The sequence below is a fragment of the Heliangelus exortis genome, chromosome 22 (genome assembly GCF_036169615.1).
Source record: "Heliangelus exortis chromosome 22, bHelExo1.hap1, whole genome shotgun sequence".
In the NCBI taxonomy this organism is placed as follows: Eukaryota; Metazoa; Chordata; class Aves; order Apodiformes; family Trochilidae; genus Heliangelus; species Heliangelus exortis.
The window spans coordinates 6,652,501-6,668,209 of record NC_092443.1 but is presented as its reverse complement, the minus strand read 5'-3'; the positions used below and the strand labels follow the sequence as shown (position 1 = coordinate 6,668,209).

Below are 15,709 nucleotides of genomic sequence, written 5' to 3'. Positions count from 1 at the left end.
TACTGAATGGTTTGGTTAGAGGCAGTTTAGCAAAGCGGCATCTTGCCTGGGTTTTGCCTAATCTAAATATGTGCAAACACTTTGCTTAATTTTTAATGTCTCTGATAATGGTTATTTTTTCAGGGAGGCGAGCGAGCACTCCCTGACACACACCCTGCACCTGCCAAGCCCAGCTCTGCTGACCCACTGGAATCCCATCACCCCATTTCACAGCATGTGTTCCTGAGAATTTATCACACAGAGAGGGAAAAAAAAAAAAAAAAAAAAAAAAAAAATAAAAAAGAAGAAAAAAACCCCAAGTATTTGAGTTCATTTGTACGGCTTAACTGCCACTTTTAGAAGAACAAAACAAAACCACAGTATCTTTTAAATAACACATTGCAATTTGTTTCATCTTTATTCCTGATGAGCACCTTCCCACAGAGGGGGAAGTGCAGTGGCTGCCCGTGAGCGGGTGAGGCTGACTGTACTGTGGGTGCATGGAAAGCTGGAAATTAATACCTCCAAAAGGGCACTGCACTGTCACATAGAATTGGGAATTTTACTCATATGTCTAAAAGGCTTTAAGGACAATTTACTAAGCTTTAACATTCCTCAGATGAACCAAAAAACAACATCTACTTGCAAAGAGGAGGATAAGAGTCGCAATGCCCAAACTTTTATTTTGGCTCTTTTCATTGAGGTATTTGGGAGCTTAAGAAAACACAGAAATTTTACAAACACCTATAAAAACCTCAGTTTTTAAAAAAACCCACCAAATAAACCCCACAAAGCTTCAACATTTTACCTTTTTTGCCCGTATAATACTGAGAGACACACTGCAGTGTTTGGGTTTCCCCAAACCTCTACACCAGCACCAGCAGGGGATGGGGGAGCTGTCGTGTCCATCACCTGCCTGCAGGTGCTGAGCCCACATGGACCCAACAGGGTGAGAAGGGCCTGGAGGTCTGCAGCCTGGAGGAGCTTGCTCTGGAAGGACCTGGGGCAGAGCCTGGGGACTGGCTACAGCCAGCCCATGGGGGGCTTCAGAACAGCCTCTGCACAGTCCTGAACAGAGACCACCATGTGCTGGCTGGTTCTGGCCACTGCCAGGCAGTTGGGATCACTCAGCATTTGTGTACTGAACACAAGAAACCCACAAACAAACGGTTTGTATTTGTTGTGGGTTTTTTTCAGTTGGTTGCCATTCTCCTTCTGATTGCATTATAATATTTTTATTATGTAAAAATTATAATCATAGCCTTATTTTTTAGTAATACAACAGAGTGCAAGCTACTTCTGACTTCACAAATGCTCATGAGGGTAATACCTACTTAAAATACTCCCGAGACTTCAAGTCCCTTTGGGACTCAAATGTAACTGGACAGGTTCACATTTCTTCAACCACAGACAAATCTGGCTCTTAATTCTGTCAACATTTTTGGTCTCTCTCCCTCAAGAGCACATAGAACACAACCAATCAAAACTTTGTTTTGCTCTCAAGAATAACTGCTTTAGATGCAATACTTCTCAAGCAATGAGGAAACAAGGTAGGGATTACCCTTGTGCTGTCTTGTATAAGAAACTGAGCTTATAGACAATTAATAACTAGGTATCGGTTTAATTAAATGCTTCCCAGCAAACACACACACAATTGTTAGTACCAAAATACATCCTGGGGTCATTGTTAGAGGAACTGTCTAACAGAAAAGCCTTCACTTGGCCACTTCTGACAAAGAGAATTGCTGCAAGAAAAACCCCAGACATCAAACTCCCTGCCAGGCACGTCTCAAACCTGGGGCAGCATCACACCCACAAACCCCTGCAATACCAGCAGCACCCTGCCTGCTGCCAGCACTGCTGCCTTCCTGCTCCCACACCTGACACCCCACAGCTCACAGCCTGCCCTCAGCAGCCATCAGGGAGAGAGCCTGAGCTCTCCCTTCCCCTTCCTCAGCAGATGCCACTGATCTGTCCCTGGAGAACAGTGTCCAACAGCTGCCACACACGGGGATGCGACTTCCATCCTGTTTATCTGCTCTCCTGCTTGCTCACACTCACCACCTAGGAAGGCTGGGAAAATCTGTGCTACAAGTGTGTAACACGGATTGTTCTGACAAGCAGCTTCACCTCCTGAGGCCTCTGCTGACCAAAAGGGAAAAGAGCGTAACTCAGTGGTCAGACGTTGTTACTTGTTGCAGCTGGGTGAAACAGTTAAACCAACAAACAGATGATGAAAGGTGTAATAAGAAAGGCCTGGAACATGACTGAGAAAGAAGTGTACTAAACTGGTTCTAATTCACCACTTCAGTTATTTTGGTACTAGTCTATATGTAGACAATGATCTAAATTTTTTTTTATCTAACCCAAAAAAGCATCTGTGACCAGATTTGCTCTGAATTTGAAAAGATAATCGAGTTTAATTCCCAACCTTGCACCTACCTGATAATTCTCTAGAATGTCAAAGCATATACTCAGAAAGTAGAGTATACTCAGAGTAGAATATACTCAGAAAACCCAAGCCTGGCTCTATTCTAACCTTGGAATCAACTCGTTGTTCTTCTATCTCCCAGGAGCCCTTTCTTGTTCCCTCACCAATATTCCTGCAGTGACAACACTGGCTCTGATCACCACACATGAAAAAACGAGCACATAACCCATTTTGGTGAGACCACTCTAAACGTGCTCACCTTGTGAGCACCCGACAGCCACAGACGTGACCTGCGGGCTGGGGAAGCCACCAAGAAACAACGTTACAGAGACAGAGGGGTATGACACAGTCAGAGATGGAATGATACAGTCCGAGAGGGGGGGGTTACACAGTCAGAGAGGGAGTGAGGGGGGTGACTCAGTCAGAGAGGAGGGGTGACACAACAGCATAAGGCCAGGGACACCCCAGGGCCAGCTGCCGCCTCCAGCTCGGTCCAGTCGTGCGGTGCAGCCCCTGACCCCCCGCCCCGCCTCCCCGCTCTCAGGCTGCGGCCATCGGCCCCTCCCCGCTGCTGCTCTCACACCCCACCGGACCCGCTCCCTCCTCCCGCAGGGCGCTGGGCTGTGCCCCGTTCCGCAGAGGGAGCACAGCTCCTGGGAGAAGCAGAGGCCAAAGCTCCCGCTGCCCGGGGAAGCCTCGGTCCGCTCCTGCCCGGAGCCGGCCCCCAGCACCGTGACACGGCGCCTCGCCCCGCCGCACCGCCGCAGGTCTTTATTTGAGGACACAAAGGTTGGGGACAGCAGGGAGCGCCGCTGCCCAGACAGCCAGGGGGACGAAAGCCGCCGGCCCCGCTGCCGACCGGTCCCGGGCGAGCCCCCCGCCACACCCACCGCGGGCCGGGGCCAGGACCCCGCACGGCCCCGCACTTACGGGCTCCGCCGCCGCGCCGCGCCGCTCCCTTGGCCGGGCCGGGCCGGGCCGGGCCAGGCCGGGCCGGGCGCCGCCACCCCCGCCGCGGGCCGGAACAGCCGCTTCCGGGACCGGGGGACGCCGCGGGCCGGGACCGCTGGGCCGCGCCGCGACCCGGAACCACCGCCCCCCGGAAATGACGTAACCAGCGGCGCAGCCATGCGCGTGCGCGGAGGAGCGGTGGTAACGGAGCCGCCGGTACCGGAGAATGAGCGGGAGAACGCGTGAGGGGACGCGGAGCACGGCGGGGATGGCACAGGCAGGCACCGCCCCCTCGGTCCCGGTGCCGTCGGTACCGCTCAACTCTGGGGCGACATTCGGCCCGCAGGGGGCAAATGGAGCCGGTCCGGTCCGGAGAACGGGCAGCAGTGATGAAAGATTGTTGGACTGGTGCTGGTAACGAGGCTGGGTGACACCGAGAACACATTTGCTCAGACCAAAAAATGGTGCAGTAATCAAATTGGAAGGTAATTAGAATTCGAATGAACTTGGTGATTGCTTGCTGTTAACCAGCAGTAAATCCACAGCAGCTCAACGTCACCCCTGAGGGAAACGGTTCAGGGTTCCAAGTCAGACTGATGACACCCAAATTGCAGTTGTGAGGGAAGGAACGCTGATGGTATTGTCAGCTGTGACTGAGAGAAGAGGCAAGAGAGAGACGAGGTGGGAGGGGAGAGCTGTGTTTTAGCCATTCCAAGGCCGAGGTGTCAGCCGTACATCCATGAAATGTCAGAGATGAGGATGAGATTTTATTTTGTACATGACTCCTTTCAACTGTCCATCACAGATAAGACACATAATAAACTATCCTTGTAATCGTTGCTGTGACTCTTTATCACCATGCTTCCCGTGGTTTTTCCTCCCCTGTGAGGCCTCTGTAGCAAATAGCTTTGTTACTACTCAGAACGTTTAGAAAATGGATCAGAATTACTATAACTTCCTTCACGTATTTGCATGGAGCGGGTGTTCTATGTAGAACAATCTGGGGGTGGAAATGATCTACAAAGAACCCCCTTATAAAATGAAATCTTAACTATTTTTAATACATAATTTTTCCTCTCCACGTTGTTCACAGTCTATACATGGATGCAAAAATAGTTTCAGTAAAACCTGCTTTCAGACGCAGCACCCTTAAAGCAGGGCCCGGTGAGCCAAAGGCCTCCTGAGTGCTCTCACCTGTGACAGGGCTTGGCCGCCGGGCAGAGGCCCAGGCACCGCCACACCGACCGGGCCCGGAGCCTTTTCATTCCGCGCTTAGTCTCCACCGCACGGCTGAAGCAGCCCGCCCCAGGGAGCGGCTTGCCTCCTACCGGCACCCGGGCTCACGGACACGGCGGGCAGGGCCCAGGGCTGCTCCCAGTACCTCCCGGCCCAGCGCAGCGGCACCGAAAGGGGAACGCGAGGCCTGAGCCTGTGGTTACCATGGCAACGGGAGGGGCGGGACCGCAGCGGCTCTCGCCCCGGACACGTGACTGTTCGAACAGCCCAATCAGAAGTTTCTCTGCCGGGCGGCGGGGCTTGCGCGCGGGCAGGCGGGCGCGGCACCGCCCCTCACTCGCCGATTGATCCGCGCCGCCGCCATCGCCCGCCCCCGCGCCCGCCGATTGGACCCCGCGCCCGCCGCTCCGGGCCCAGCCCGCCCCACGCCCCCCGGGGAGCGCCGCCGCTGCTCGGCCCGGCGGGAGGGCGACCCCGCGGAGCCGGGCCCGTGAGGCGGGCGGCCCCGGGCGGGAGGGCGGTGGCGGCGGCCCCGCCCGGCGGGGAGGGCCGGGGCGGGGCGGGGCGTGGGGCGGGGCTGCGCGGCGTCCCGCGGGAGGGCCGGGGCGGGGCGCGGGGCGGGGCGCGGCGGCTCCGCGTCCCTCTCGCGCGCGGCCGCTCTCCTCCGCACAGGGTGACGCGTCGCGGTGAGTGAGTGGCGTTGGCAGGCTGTCAATCCCGCCGGAGCGGCCATCAAACACCCTAAAACACACACGGGCGCCGGGCGGCGGGGCCCATAAATTCCGGCGGGCCGATATTTTTGCACATTGCTTTGCAGAGAGTGTGTAATTAATTTTTTTACAGTTCTTTCCCCGTTATTTCCGCTCTTTTCTTTGCACAAGTTCAAACTTTTGATTGCCGCCGTGTCACCCCCCGCGCACAGACTGGGGATCATTTGTTATTTTTTGGGGGGAGGGCGATTAATTTTTTTTTTTCCCTCTGTGATTGTGTTTTCCTGGCTTTTTTATGTTGCAATTTGGGGGTGGGGGTGATCGCCGGGTTTGTTGTGGTTTTTGCTGTGGCCACCCTCCTAACTTCTTCAGGATTTGAAAGCGAGTTTTTTTTTATTTTGTGGGGTTTTTTATTATTAAATATTGCCTTTTTTTGTAAAGAAGATTTTTGGACACGTGGGAAAAGACATAAAAAGCAACAATAAAAATAAAAAGGAAAGAAAAAAAAAAAAGCTTTGGAGGAAGATTGTACCAGGAAAACTGCACACTGCACAGAAACCTCATCAACTTATTTATCCCAGCCACAGATATGATGATGATGAAGGAAGATTGTAACTAAAGACGAGAGTGATTTACTGCGCTGGGAAGAAGAGAGTGGAGTAAACAGCTGAGATCCGGTCAAAACACAAATACTGATTTTTTGTTGTTGTCGTTATTTTGTTTGGCTTTTTTTTCCTTTTTTTTCCTTTTTTTTTTTTTTTTTTTTTTTTTAATTTTTTTCTGGTGTGTGTGTACACGAGCGGAGCATTGAGCCCGGCGTCCCGGCGGAGCCTGCCCCGGCCCCGGCGCGGAGCCTGCCCGGCGCTCCCCGCGCTCCGCCCGCCCCGCAGCGCGGCCCGGCCGCGGCCGGCGGCATGGACGATCAGTCCCGGATGCTGCAGACTCTGGCCGGCGTCAACCTGGCCGGGCACTCGGTGCAGGGGGGCATGGCCCTGCCTCCTCCCCACGGACACGACGGGGCAGACGGCGACGGCAGGAAGCAGGACATCGGCGACATCCTCCATCAGATCATGACCATCACTGACCAAAGCCTGGATGAGGCACAAGCAAAGTTGGTTTTGTCTAATTAAATCTTGTCTTTTTTTTTTTTTTCCTTTTTCTTTATTTTTTTTTTTTCGTGTGTGTGTTTGTGTGTTTTTTCTTTTCTCTCCTTCCTTCTCCTCTGCGGAGAGCTGGAGTCACAATTTGAGCAACTTCTTGGCGCCGTAGGAGAAATTTGCAAGCAGCCAAGACAGAGCCAAAGTTGCTATTTAATGATTTCTTTTAAAATATATATAAATAATAAATATTTTAAGTATGCGATGCTTATGCCATCACCCGGGTGTCCGGGAGCTAGTGTCTGATTCCTGCCCGTTCCTTCTGGACATTGTCCGGTGGACACCGGCCTCGGAGCTGCTGTCTGTCCGTCTGTCCGTCAGCTCCGCGCTCTCCCTCAAGAGTGCAACTTTCCCTCTTTTCTTTCTTTTCTTGTCTCCTGTCCGCATTCCCCCCCCACACATACAAAAAAACCCAATTACTGAAACTGACAAGGTATCGCTACAGAGGGGTGTGTGTGTGTGTGTAACTAAACCAAACAAATCTTGGCTGTTTTAAATCACAATAAATAAAAACAATGTGAACTCCGCACCACCATCACATCACACACACACACACCCCAGCCCCAATCTCCTTAATAAATCAGTTATAATATCGCAGGACGGATGGTACCGGGGACAAGGGGGTTGGGGGGGGGGTGGTTTGATTTATACCCCTGGGTCGGGCGGCATTTGCACAAAGGTAGAATTCGGTATAAGAGTCAGGGGCAATGAGGGGAAAGAAACCCGGCAGCCGGACCGGAGCGCCTCTTTCCCGCTCCTCAGCCCGACAGCCCCGCGGCCCGTGTCGGTGCCCCGGCCCGTGTCTCCCGGCGACGGGCCGCGGAGCTGTCGGGCAGGGAAGGGAGGAGGGGGACGCCGAGAACCCGGGGTTCCTTCTGAGAGAAGGCGCCATGTTGCTGAAACCCCCCGCGTTTAACCGCTTGTCCCTCTTGCTCTCTTTCAGGAAACACGCACTGAACTGCCACAGGATGAAACCCGCCTTGTTCAGTGTCCTCTGCGAGATCAAGGAGAAAACAGGTAAGGGCCGCCCGCGCCGCCGCCGCCGCAGCCATCTTGAGCCCTCCCTTCCTTCCACCCGCTGCTGCCCGCCGGCGCCGGTCGCTCCGTTTCCCCTCACGCCGCCGGGACCGGGGTGGTGGGTATGACCGCCCGCGCTGCCCGGTGAGGGCCCGGCCGAGCTGAGGGACCCAGCAGCCCCGTCCCGCTCCTGGGCGGCCGGGCTGGGGCTGGTTGGCTGTGAAATGGCGCGGTGGAGAATCCCCCCGTCGCTCTCCTCGCAGCTCCGGAGTGCCCCGCTTAGCACTCGCTCTGCCTTTTATTTCCCTTCAGGACACTTGGTAAAATACTTGTCACAGCTTGTGTTACCTCACATCATTTTGGGTTTGTTTTGCTTTGTTGGTTTTTGCTTTTGTTTTTTTGTTGTGGGTTTTTCGTGGGGGTTTTTAGTGGTGGTTTGGTTTTTTTGTTTGTTTTTTTTCCCGGGATACGTAGCCGGCAGCGGGAATGATAAACTTTGTGCGCGCTGCCCGGCTCCGGGGGGAGCTGAGCTGCATCCCCCCGGAGCAGGGGACGGAGACTCCACGGGCATGACAAGGGATGGATGCTTGCACCCCAGATTTGTCTAGAACGCACCGAACTCGAGTTGCTTTTGAGCGAGGATGTTTTAAATTACCAAAGATTTTCTTCACAAAAGTACAAGAATTAATTTTTGTCTAAATTAATGTGACACTAATAAACTCCACGGGTTTTATTTTTTTAGAGGTATTTTAGGGAAATTTTTTTTCCAATTTTTTTCATATAACTGAATTGAAAGATATTTTTTTTCAACAGGAAAATATGCAAACTATTCCGCTTTGCATTAAGAGAATAAGAACATTTATCATTATCTGGCTTTAAAAATAAATATATGCGGTGGCTGGCTTTTTAGCTGAATTTGATATTCCATTCCCCTTAATTGCACACAGAAAAAATAAAGACTATAGACAAAAAGAACAAATGTGCAGTCATTGCAAATATCAGCTGAGAAGCCTAAAAGTGCAGCGTTCTCAGTGAATTATGGTGCTTTATATCCAAGGGTTTCTTTGCTACTGGGGATCCACTTCAGTTTCTGCTGACAGCTAAGCACCAGGGTATTGACTGTGTTGTGAATATTAAGATTGATTCTGGTTTATATTGCATTATATTACCCGGGATAAGGGGACTGAGCCCGCTTCTGCCCTCCCTTCCCACCTACCTACGCTTTCCCTCCATCAGCTGTAGCTCCTCTCCGTCCTCCTTTGCCTGGTGTTTGTTTTCTGCCTGTCCCTGAACTTTCTGCATGTCCTGGCGGGGTCCAGCCCAGCGACCTGCCCTCGGGGCCCAGACATTTTGCAGCAGGCAGATTTCAATTAAGGAGGCAGGCGCGGGTCCCGCCATCACTTTATTTGCGGAGGGCTTAGCCTCGCTGTTCTGAAAGGAAAATGTAGTCAGCCACATGTCAGAGGTGAGCTGCGAAGAAGAACCCGAGTGCGCTCAGCAGCGGGGCTCAGGGTCAGGGGGTGTTTGGGAGGGCCAGCGCGGGTTCGGAGGAGAGAGGGACCCTGGCAAGAGATGAGGTGCTCTGAAATGTTTTGGGGTGTTTCAGTGATAACCTGTGCGATGGGGACCTGTCTTTGTGCTGCAAGTAGTCGAGCCAAGTTTGCGAGTTCTCTCTTTTGTGAAATCTCTGAGAAGCAACAAAGAGTGAAGGCATCCGCCGGCCCAAAGGCTAGATCCTGGCAGCACGGGAGGGACGGGATTAATGTACCGGGTGATTGATGGAGATGGATCCACACCCCCACCAAAAACTGTTCCTGCAGGGGGGCCTGCTCTCGGGGTCTCCCAGTTGAGATGAAACGTCTGTGTAAGCTTTAGTTAGTATGCTAAGTATTAAAGCAAAGAAAATGTGAAAATAAATCCTAGCATATCTTCTGTGAGCTGTTTTAGTAGGGAACGGCTCAAACAATCCTGAACAGTAAGGGTGAATGGTCGAAGATGCAATTAAAGCAGAGGTGTCCCCCCTCTGCCTGGTGCTCTGCATTGTCTTGTGGTCCGAGTGCTTAAATATACCTGGAACTGGGTCATGCGTCGGTAGTTAATTCTTTTTAATCAGAACCAAAGTTTGCCTTGGTGTTGGCAGTGGGAATTGCCGTGATGGCTTTATCGCTACCTTTTCTGTGAGGAAGACAAGAGGTGTGAAGGGAGAGTGTAGCCTTTACATAAAGTGTAATTGCAGTCATGTCTGTTCTGAAATAAGTGATGCAATATTTAAGTCATTTTTGTATTGAATTATGTATTTTTTTTATATTTTAGTAGTTTTCTGTGCAGGCAGCGAGGACTTTGTGAGGCTGGTCGTGAGGGAACCCATAGAGGAATCCTCAGTTTAAGTAGAGCAGCTCTGTCCCTTTTCCCCAAGGGTTAATGAATGCATCACATTTTTAAAAGCCTCTCTCTGTCTTACTTAGGGTTAGGAGCTGAAGATTTTAGTATTTTTTTTCCTATGAGGTATTTACAATGTGCAAAGCTATTCACTGAGCTTATTGAATCCAGCCTGACATTTCTTTTTTAACATTGTAACATTTTAAAAAGTGCTGCATACTACATTTACCATCTTTACAGATATTAATAGATATGTGCATTCTTAGAGGCAACCACAAGGTAGCACGGTTTTCATAAAGAAACTGCCACTTATTTCTTTAATTAGTCCAAAGAAAAATGATACCCAAAGTTCTACTGAGGGGCCTCTGATCAAACATGAAGATAAGCAAGTGAGAGCCCATTGACTCTATTTTGTTGTCTTTTACCCCTTCTCTGAGGTGTTGCTTGGAAGTGGTGAAGTTGCATTCTCCTTGCCTGCTCTCATCTGTTGCATACCTGTGTTACAGTCTGGCTCCTCATGCGCCTGCCAGTAGGAATCAAAACCCAGTTTGTGACTTCGGGGCTTTTTTAAAATAGCTTTTATTTTACTGACTAAAAATCCTTCAGATTTGTAATTGGATTAAGTCTACATTAGGATGTTGCTGTACCTGAGGTGCTGATTATTTTCATGGAGATAGAAATGAAAATATATTAATTCGTAGAGTCCTAAAACGGTTAGGGAGTTGCAATTATTTCCCAATGGAATGACATATTATTAGGACCTGGCTTGTGTTGATAGATGATTCTAGTTATTTTTGTCTTTAAAAATAATTCATATGGATAGGAATACACATTTATAAAAATGTCTGAATGCTTGTGCATAGATGCATAGATGTATACATTTATTTATTTATTTCTATAAGACCAACAGAAACAATGATAGCTGCCAACCAAACTGTAATTTACTGTTACCACAAACCCTAAATAGCATTCATTTACTAGTAAAGCCTAATGGCATACATGATGGTTTGCCAGATTTGTGGCCTTTGTGAGGCTTATAAGCAGGACTGACTTGGGAAGATCATAAAACTTAATGAACTTCTCAACTGCAGGAGGTGTCCGCAGGGGAAGAGAAAGGCCTGCTTGGCTGGTTGGGCTGGTTGAACTATTTTTTATGTCTAAAGAGAAAGAAAATGTTCATTAAGAACATTCTCCCCTTGTGCAGAATTTTGTTTTGAAGAAGGAAAAATAATAAAAAAAAGACAGTATGAAACTCAGACAAATGGTGACGTTAGCTGCAAGGTTAATTTCTTGCTGTTCCCCATGTAAGCTAAAAACTTTATTTTTATTGCTACAACTGTAAATAGCCCTATGATGCTGTCCCAATGATTAAAGGGCTGTACTCTGCCCTTACTTGCTGCAAAGCTCCTTATTGATGAAAATGGCCCTACTCTTTGAGGAACGCCCCTTGTCAGTATGCTGCAAAATCTGTAAATTGCCTGTTAGGTAACTGGTTGGAGCAGGACTTGCTTTTTGCCTTCTCTGCTGCCAGAATTTGAGAACATTAACCCCTTTCTTCGCTGTGATTATTTTAAAATCCAATCACAGATCTCTTCTCTTGTGTTACACAAATTTCAACTTTTCAGTGTTTGTAAACTATCATTTAGTGCCAGCAACTTGCAATAATAGATAATAAAATGCAATCCCGGCAATCCTGTCTGAACATTAGAGGGTTCCAATGGAACAATGAAATTGCACTGATAGCATATATATATATATTTATGTGTGTGTGTGTATGTATGTACATATGTATGTTAGCTGTTTTGTAAATATCAGCTGTGATGTTAGTGTTATTTGGTTTAGCTATTTAGAATATTTATGTGCAGTCCTGGTGGGTTTTTTCAAGCCACTAAATACATATTTTTGATTTACCCTGTCTACACAAGGAAGTAAGCATTCTGTATTTATGTGCATGCATCTTTGCTTCAATTGAAATTGTTTAGCTTTTGATTCCTTACTTGTCCTTCAGTATCCAAGATTTTTCACTGAACCATTGGTTGTACTTTTGAATGGTATTTTTTTTTTTTAATTGTCAGCAAATGTGTTACAAACGATGGCGTGCAGTAGAATTTTAGGTCATTTACACTGTCCTTATGGCAATGACATTGCTTTTCTTCATAAATGTCCAACTTGGAAAAGAAAAAAGAATAAAGTATCTTAATTATTATTTAGTCATCTGTTTAAAACATATTCATTATCAGAATTCTGTCTCTTTGGTGGATTTCTGACAGTACTTCCCCAGTTAAGGAAACAGACGGCCTTGGTGATTATTTTCAGAGAAATTATGGTACTTTGTCTTACAGAACCTGTAACTACACCGTACCTTCAGACCTTACCATTGATAGTGCTCATTGCTATCTTTAAATAACAATCTTCATGTTGATTACCAGGATCTGGGTTTCCAGATCTTCACCTCCCTCCCCCCCCTCCCTGCCCCCCGAGCCCTCTCTGTAGAGGATAAATTTGGACCTCCATGTCAATACTAATTTAAGTAGGAACAGGGATTTATTTTATTTTCTAGCTATTTTTCATGTCCTGCATTTTATTTTTGAATTTGACATATTTGCTTGCTCATCTGAAAATGCTGAATTATATGAGCTAATGTGCTGTGTTTTAGGATGCTTGTTGTAAGTTAAGGAATTTTTGCATTCAGAGATAAATCATTATAGCATGTAGTGAATGCAAAAAAAGAGACTTTTTTTTTTTTTAAACAGGATTCAATACATTCATCAGGCTCTGTTGCTGGAGCTTTCGATGAAAAAGTTGTATGATATGGATATTATGCTGTCTCTTTTTCAATTTAAATATTGTTTTGTGTGAAACATTAATATTATGATGTTTGCGGTCTATCATAGACAACTATAAGCAGAATTAAGACATTTTGAATTGTTAGAAATGTAACCCTATATTTAAATACATACGGAGGATATATTAATAATTATATGGCAGAGCGTGGGAGAGTCCGGTCTGTGTCTGTCCCCAGTTTTTAGGCTGCTTTTCAATTCTGTGCACATCACACATATGATGGTTTGATGAATATTTTTATAAATCTCAGGAATGAATACTGACTCTCTGCTCCTGAGTCCGAGTCAGCGGAGCCTTGAGTGGAGTTTTCCCGTCCTGGTATCGCTGGTGGAATTAGATGTAGCTGTTTGTATTCCATGCATTGACACCCTGAGAAGAATGCTTTGTTTGTTTTCTCAGCAGTCATGTTTAATGCTATTCGCTTATCAAGGTGATCAGCATGGTTCAGATAACACATGCCTGACACAGCCTGCCTTTTTTCACCATCATGTTGACCTTTTGTCACGTTTGCTTTTCTCTGGTAGGCAATTCATGTCTTTAAGTATGAATGGAGTAAATAATTCACATCAATATTTAATATAAATTATTAAAGTTTCTGTCAGCTCTCATAGTTCATGCTTTTATAAAGTTGGAGTAGTTCATCAGACAAACGGATGAATTGTGCTTCTCAGCTGGACATTAGAGCTCCTCCATAATGCTCTCTTTACAGTGGAAGTAAACGGAATTAAATATGAAAGGAAATGAACCCTGGTACTTCAGCTCTCTATATTTGTAAATAATGCACATTCTTTAAGAAAGCTCAAAGTGCTAAGATAAATGTGCATTGTAATTTATTTTGTTATTCCTATGTGGTTTTTTCCTACTTCATGTTGCAAACAGAAATACAGAAAAGCCCACTGACCCTGGCATTTTATTCTGCTCTTTGTTATTAGCCCTCTGTTAGTGCTGCATCCTCTGTCTTGGGTTCAGGGTGGCTGTACTAGTCTTGGGGCTTGTTTGGATTTTTTTGTCTCCCCTTAATTTCTTTTCCCGTTTTTTAAGATTGATGGGGGCACTAAGATGATGAAGTTTCATGGTTTTTTAGCCCTTGTTTATAAATTATAGTTTATATTTTGTAACGTGACCTTGTGATTGAAAGTGCAATATGAAAATATTTTTTAAAAAGCAGAAATGGTCTGATGTCTGATTGTAGCAGCTGTCATGTGGTTATTGCTTCAGGAACTGCAGGTAGTATTTTTTGCATAAAAGCATATAGTAAAAATCATACGAACTTTACTGCTTTAAGTATTTTACTTTCAGTTCTTTTGTTAAGGATCAGTTCAACGCATGTTACGCAGTCACAAGAACTTGTAACAATATACGAATTGCTGAATATCATGTGTCCTACAGATCAATCATTTGGAAAGGGGGTGGGTTTCTATCATATGTTTACAGGTCAAAACCTTTTGCTATACTTAAGTCATGCATCAACATCTAAAGCTAATCTGTCATTCCTCGTTGTCCAGCAGGTGGCTTTTTCATATATGATTTAATTTTTAATTATTTATTGTAAGTGGAAAATGGAATTTAATAATTTTAGCCTGATTGTGTTTTTTAGAAGAACAATGTTTTTTCAGTATATCCTGTGGTATATGATAGGGTCAATGAAAGCATCTAGAGATCTTCCAGTATACAATCTAAATTAAGATTCTAAACAGGCATTACAGATGCTGGTAACTTTGGCAATTATCATTTTGTTTGGTGAACAGTAGTAAAACAGTGTGCGGTAAAAGTGTTTAGAGAGAGAGGATAAATAAATTGAACAGTTTTGCAATGCAAAGTGGTTTGTGGTGTTTTTGAGGATTTCTTGGCTCTTGCTTAACTGCTATTGTGAAGCCTGGAGCAGATTTTCCCATTGCTAATGCCCTAGAAGTATTAATTCACTTTGATATGCTAATTAGAGGGCATTATGCAAGAAATGAGATTAAGTGGCAGCATGAAGCCATTTGCCTGTCAGTAAATTGAGAGCTTTAGCATCAGGAGGAGCTTTGTTTTTTCTGAGTTTCTCTTGGTTTTGCATATAAATAAAATTGATTGAAAGGTCTAGAGAAGCTTCTAGAACATTGGTGGTTCTTTTTCTCCTTCTATGATTATTTAAACTTCATGTTAAAGCCTTTCTCTGAATATTAATTGATCTAATGGGAGATACTGAACATGAAGAATTTCATTGTATTCTCAGTTACTGTATCTTAACAAAAGGAAAGTATTAGAATTCTTTGTGTCATCTGATTTCTGTGGTATTATTTTAGATATATCTTACAGCTTTGTATTGTAACTTCTCTGGCTGCTTACTGCTCCTGTGCTGAGAACTGTATCTGCGTGGAGGTATTTTTGCCAGTTGAGCTGGTTTTGGAGTTGGGATAATGAGGGCCCAACCAGCTGAAATCAAATGGTCATTGCGGATTCCTGGCCAGAGGGGCCTTGGACATTTATCAACCCCACTCATCCCAGCATTTCCCATCGTTTCTTATGTAAATCACATGTGCATTTTCCTTCATTTAGGAAGGAAGGGTTGTAATATTGACCATAGATTTTATTAAACTGCCAGAAACTGTGTTAAAGTAACATTAAGGGATTGACTTACAGCCATAAGAGCGAGGAAATTTGGTGTTAATAGTTAAACTCTGCCCTTAACTCAACTCATTGAACCTATTTATTAGAGCATATATGATACGTACGATCACTGTGCTGAGACCTCGGCAGTATTAGGATGCTCCAGGATGACTCAAAGACAAGAGTTTCTCATTTAGTTTAGCTTTTTCTGGTGCATTTTTGTGTGTGTGTGTGTGTGTGGTTTCCATTCAGCCTTGGAGTTGCTTTACTACGGTTTTGTGGTTTGTTTTCTTTTTAATATACTGTTTAAAAAATGTCAGAGAGGTAGTTCTGGAAATTGAACAAAAATTTATCAGAAAATAAAACCCAAACAAAACCGACCCAAGCCTCTCTAGTCCTCTTTGCTTCAGTGA

At 46.2% G+C, this 15,709-nt stretch overlaps 2 protein-coding genes across 6 annotated transcripts in view; one reads left to right on the top strand and one right to left on the bottom strand.

Moving 5' to 3' along the window:
- Positions 1-3,482, bottom strand: part of MAPKAP1 (MAPK associated protein 1) — an 86,629-nt gene extending 83,147 nt beyond the window's left edge. For both annotated transcript variants that reach the window (XM_071766246.1, XM_071766247.1), the window contains exon 1: positions 3,341-3,482. The gene's annotated coding sequence lies outside the window, so the exon portion shown is untranslated. The remainder of the gene's footprint in view (positions 1-3,340) is intronic.
- A 1,767-nt stretch (positions 3,483-5,249) lies between these two features.
- Positions 5,250-15,709, top strand: part of PBX3 (PBX homeobox 3) — a 102,891-nt gene continuing 92,431 nt past the window's right edge. Inside the window, exons 1-2 of one of the 4 annotated variants that reach the window (XM_071766250.1) lie at positions 5,250-6,418; positions 7,408-7,481. In XM_071766250.1, the coding sequence (XP_071622351.1) occupies positions 6,222-6,418; positions 7,408-7,481 (271 nt within the window). In that variant the 5' untranslated portion in view covers positions 5,250-6,221. Of the gene's footprint in view, positions 6,419-7,079; positions 7,482-15,709 lie in introns of those variants that run through there. The other 3 variants (XM_071766253.1, XM_071766249.1, XM_071766252.1) reach the window with 3 other exon arrangements.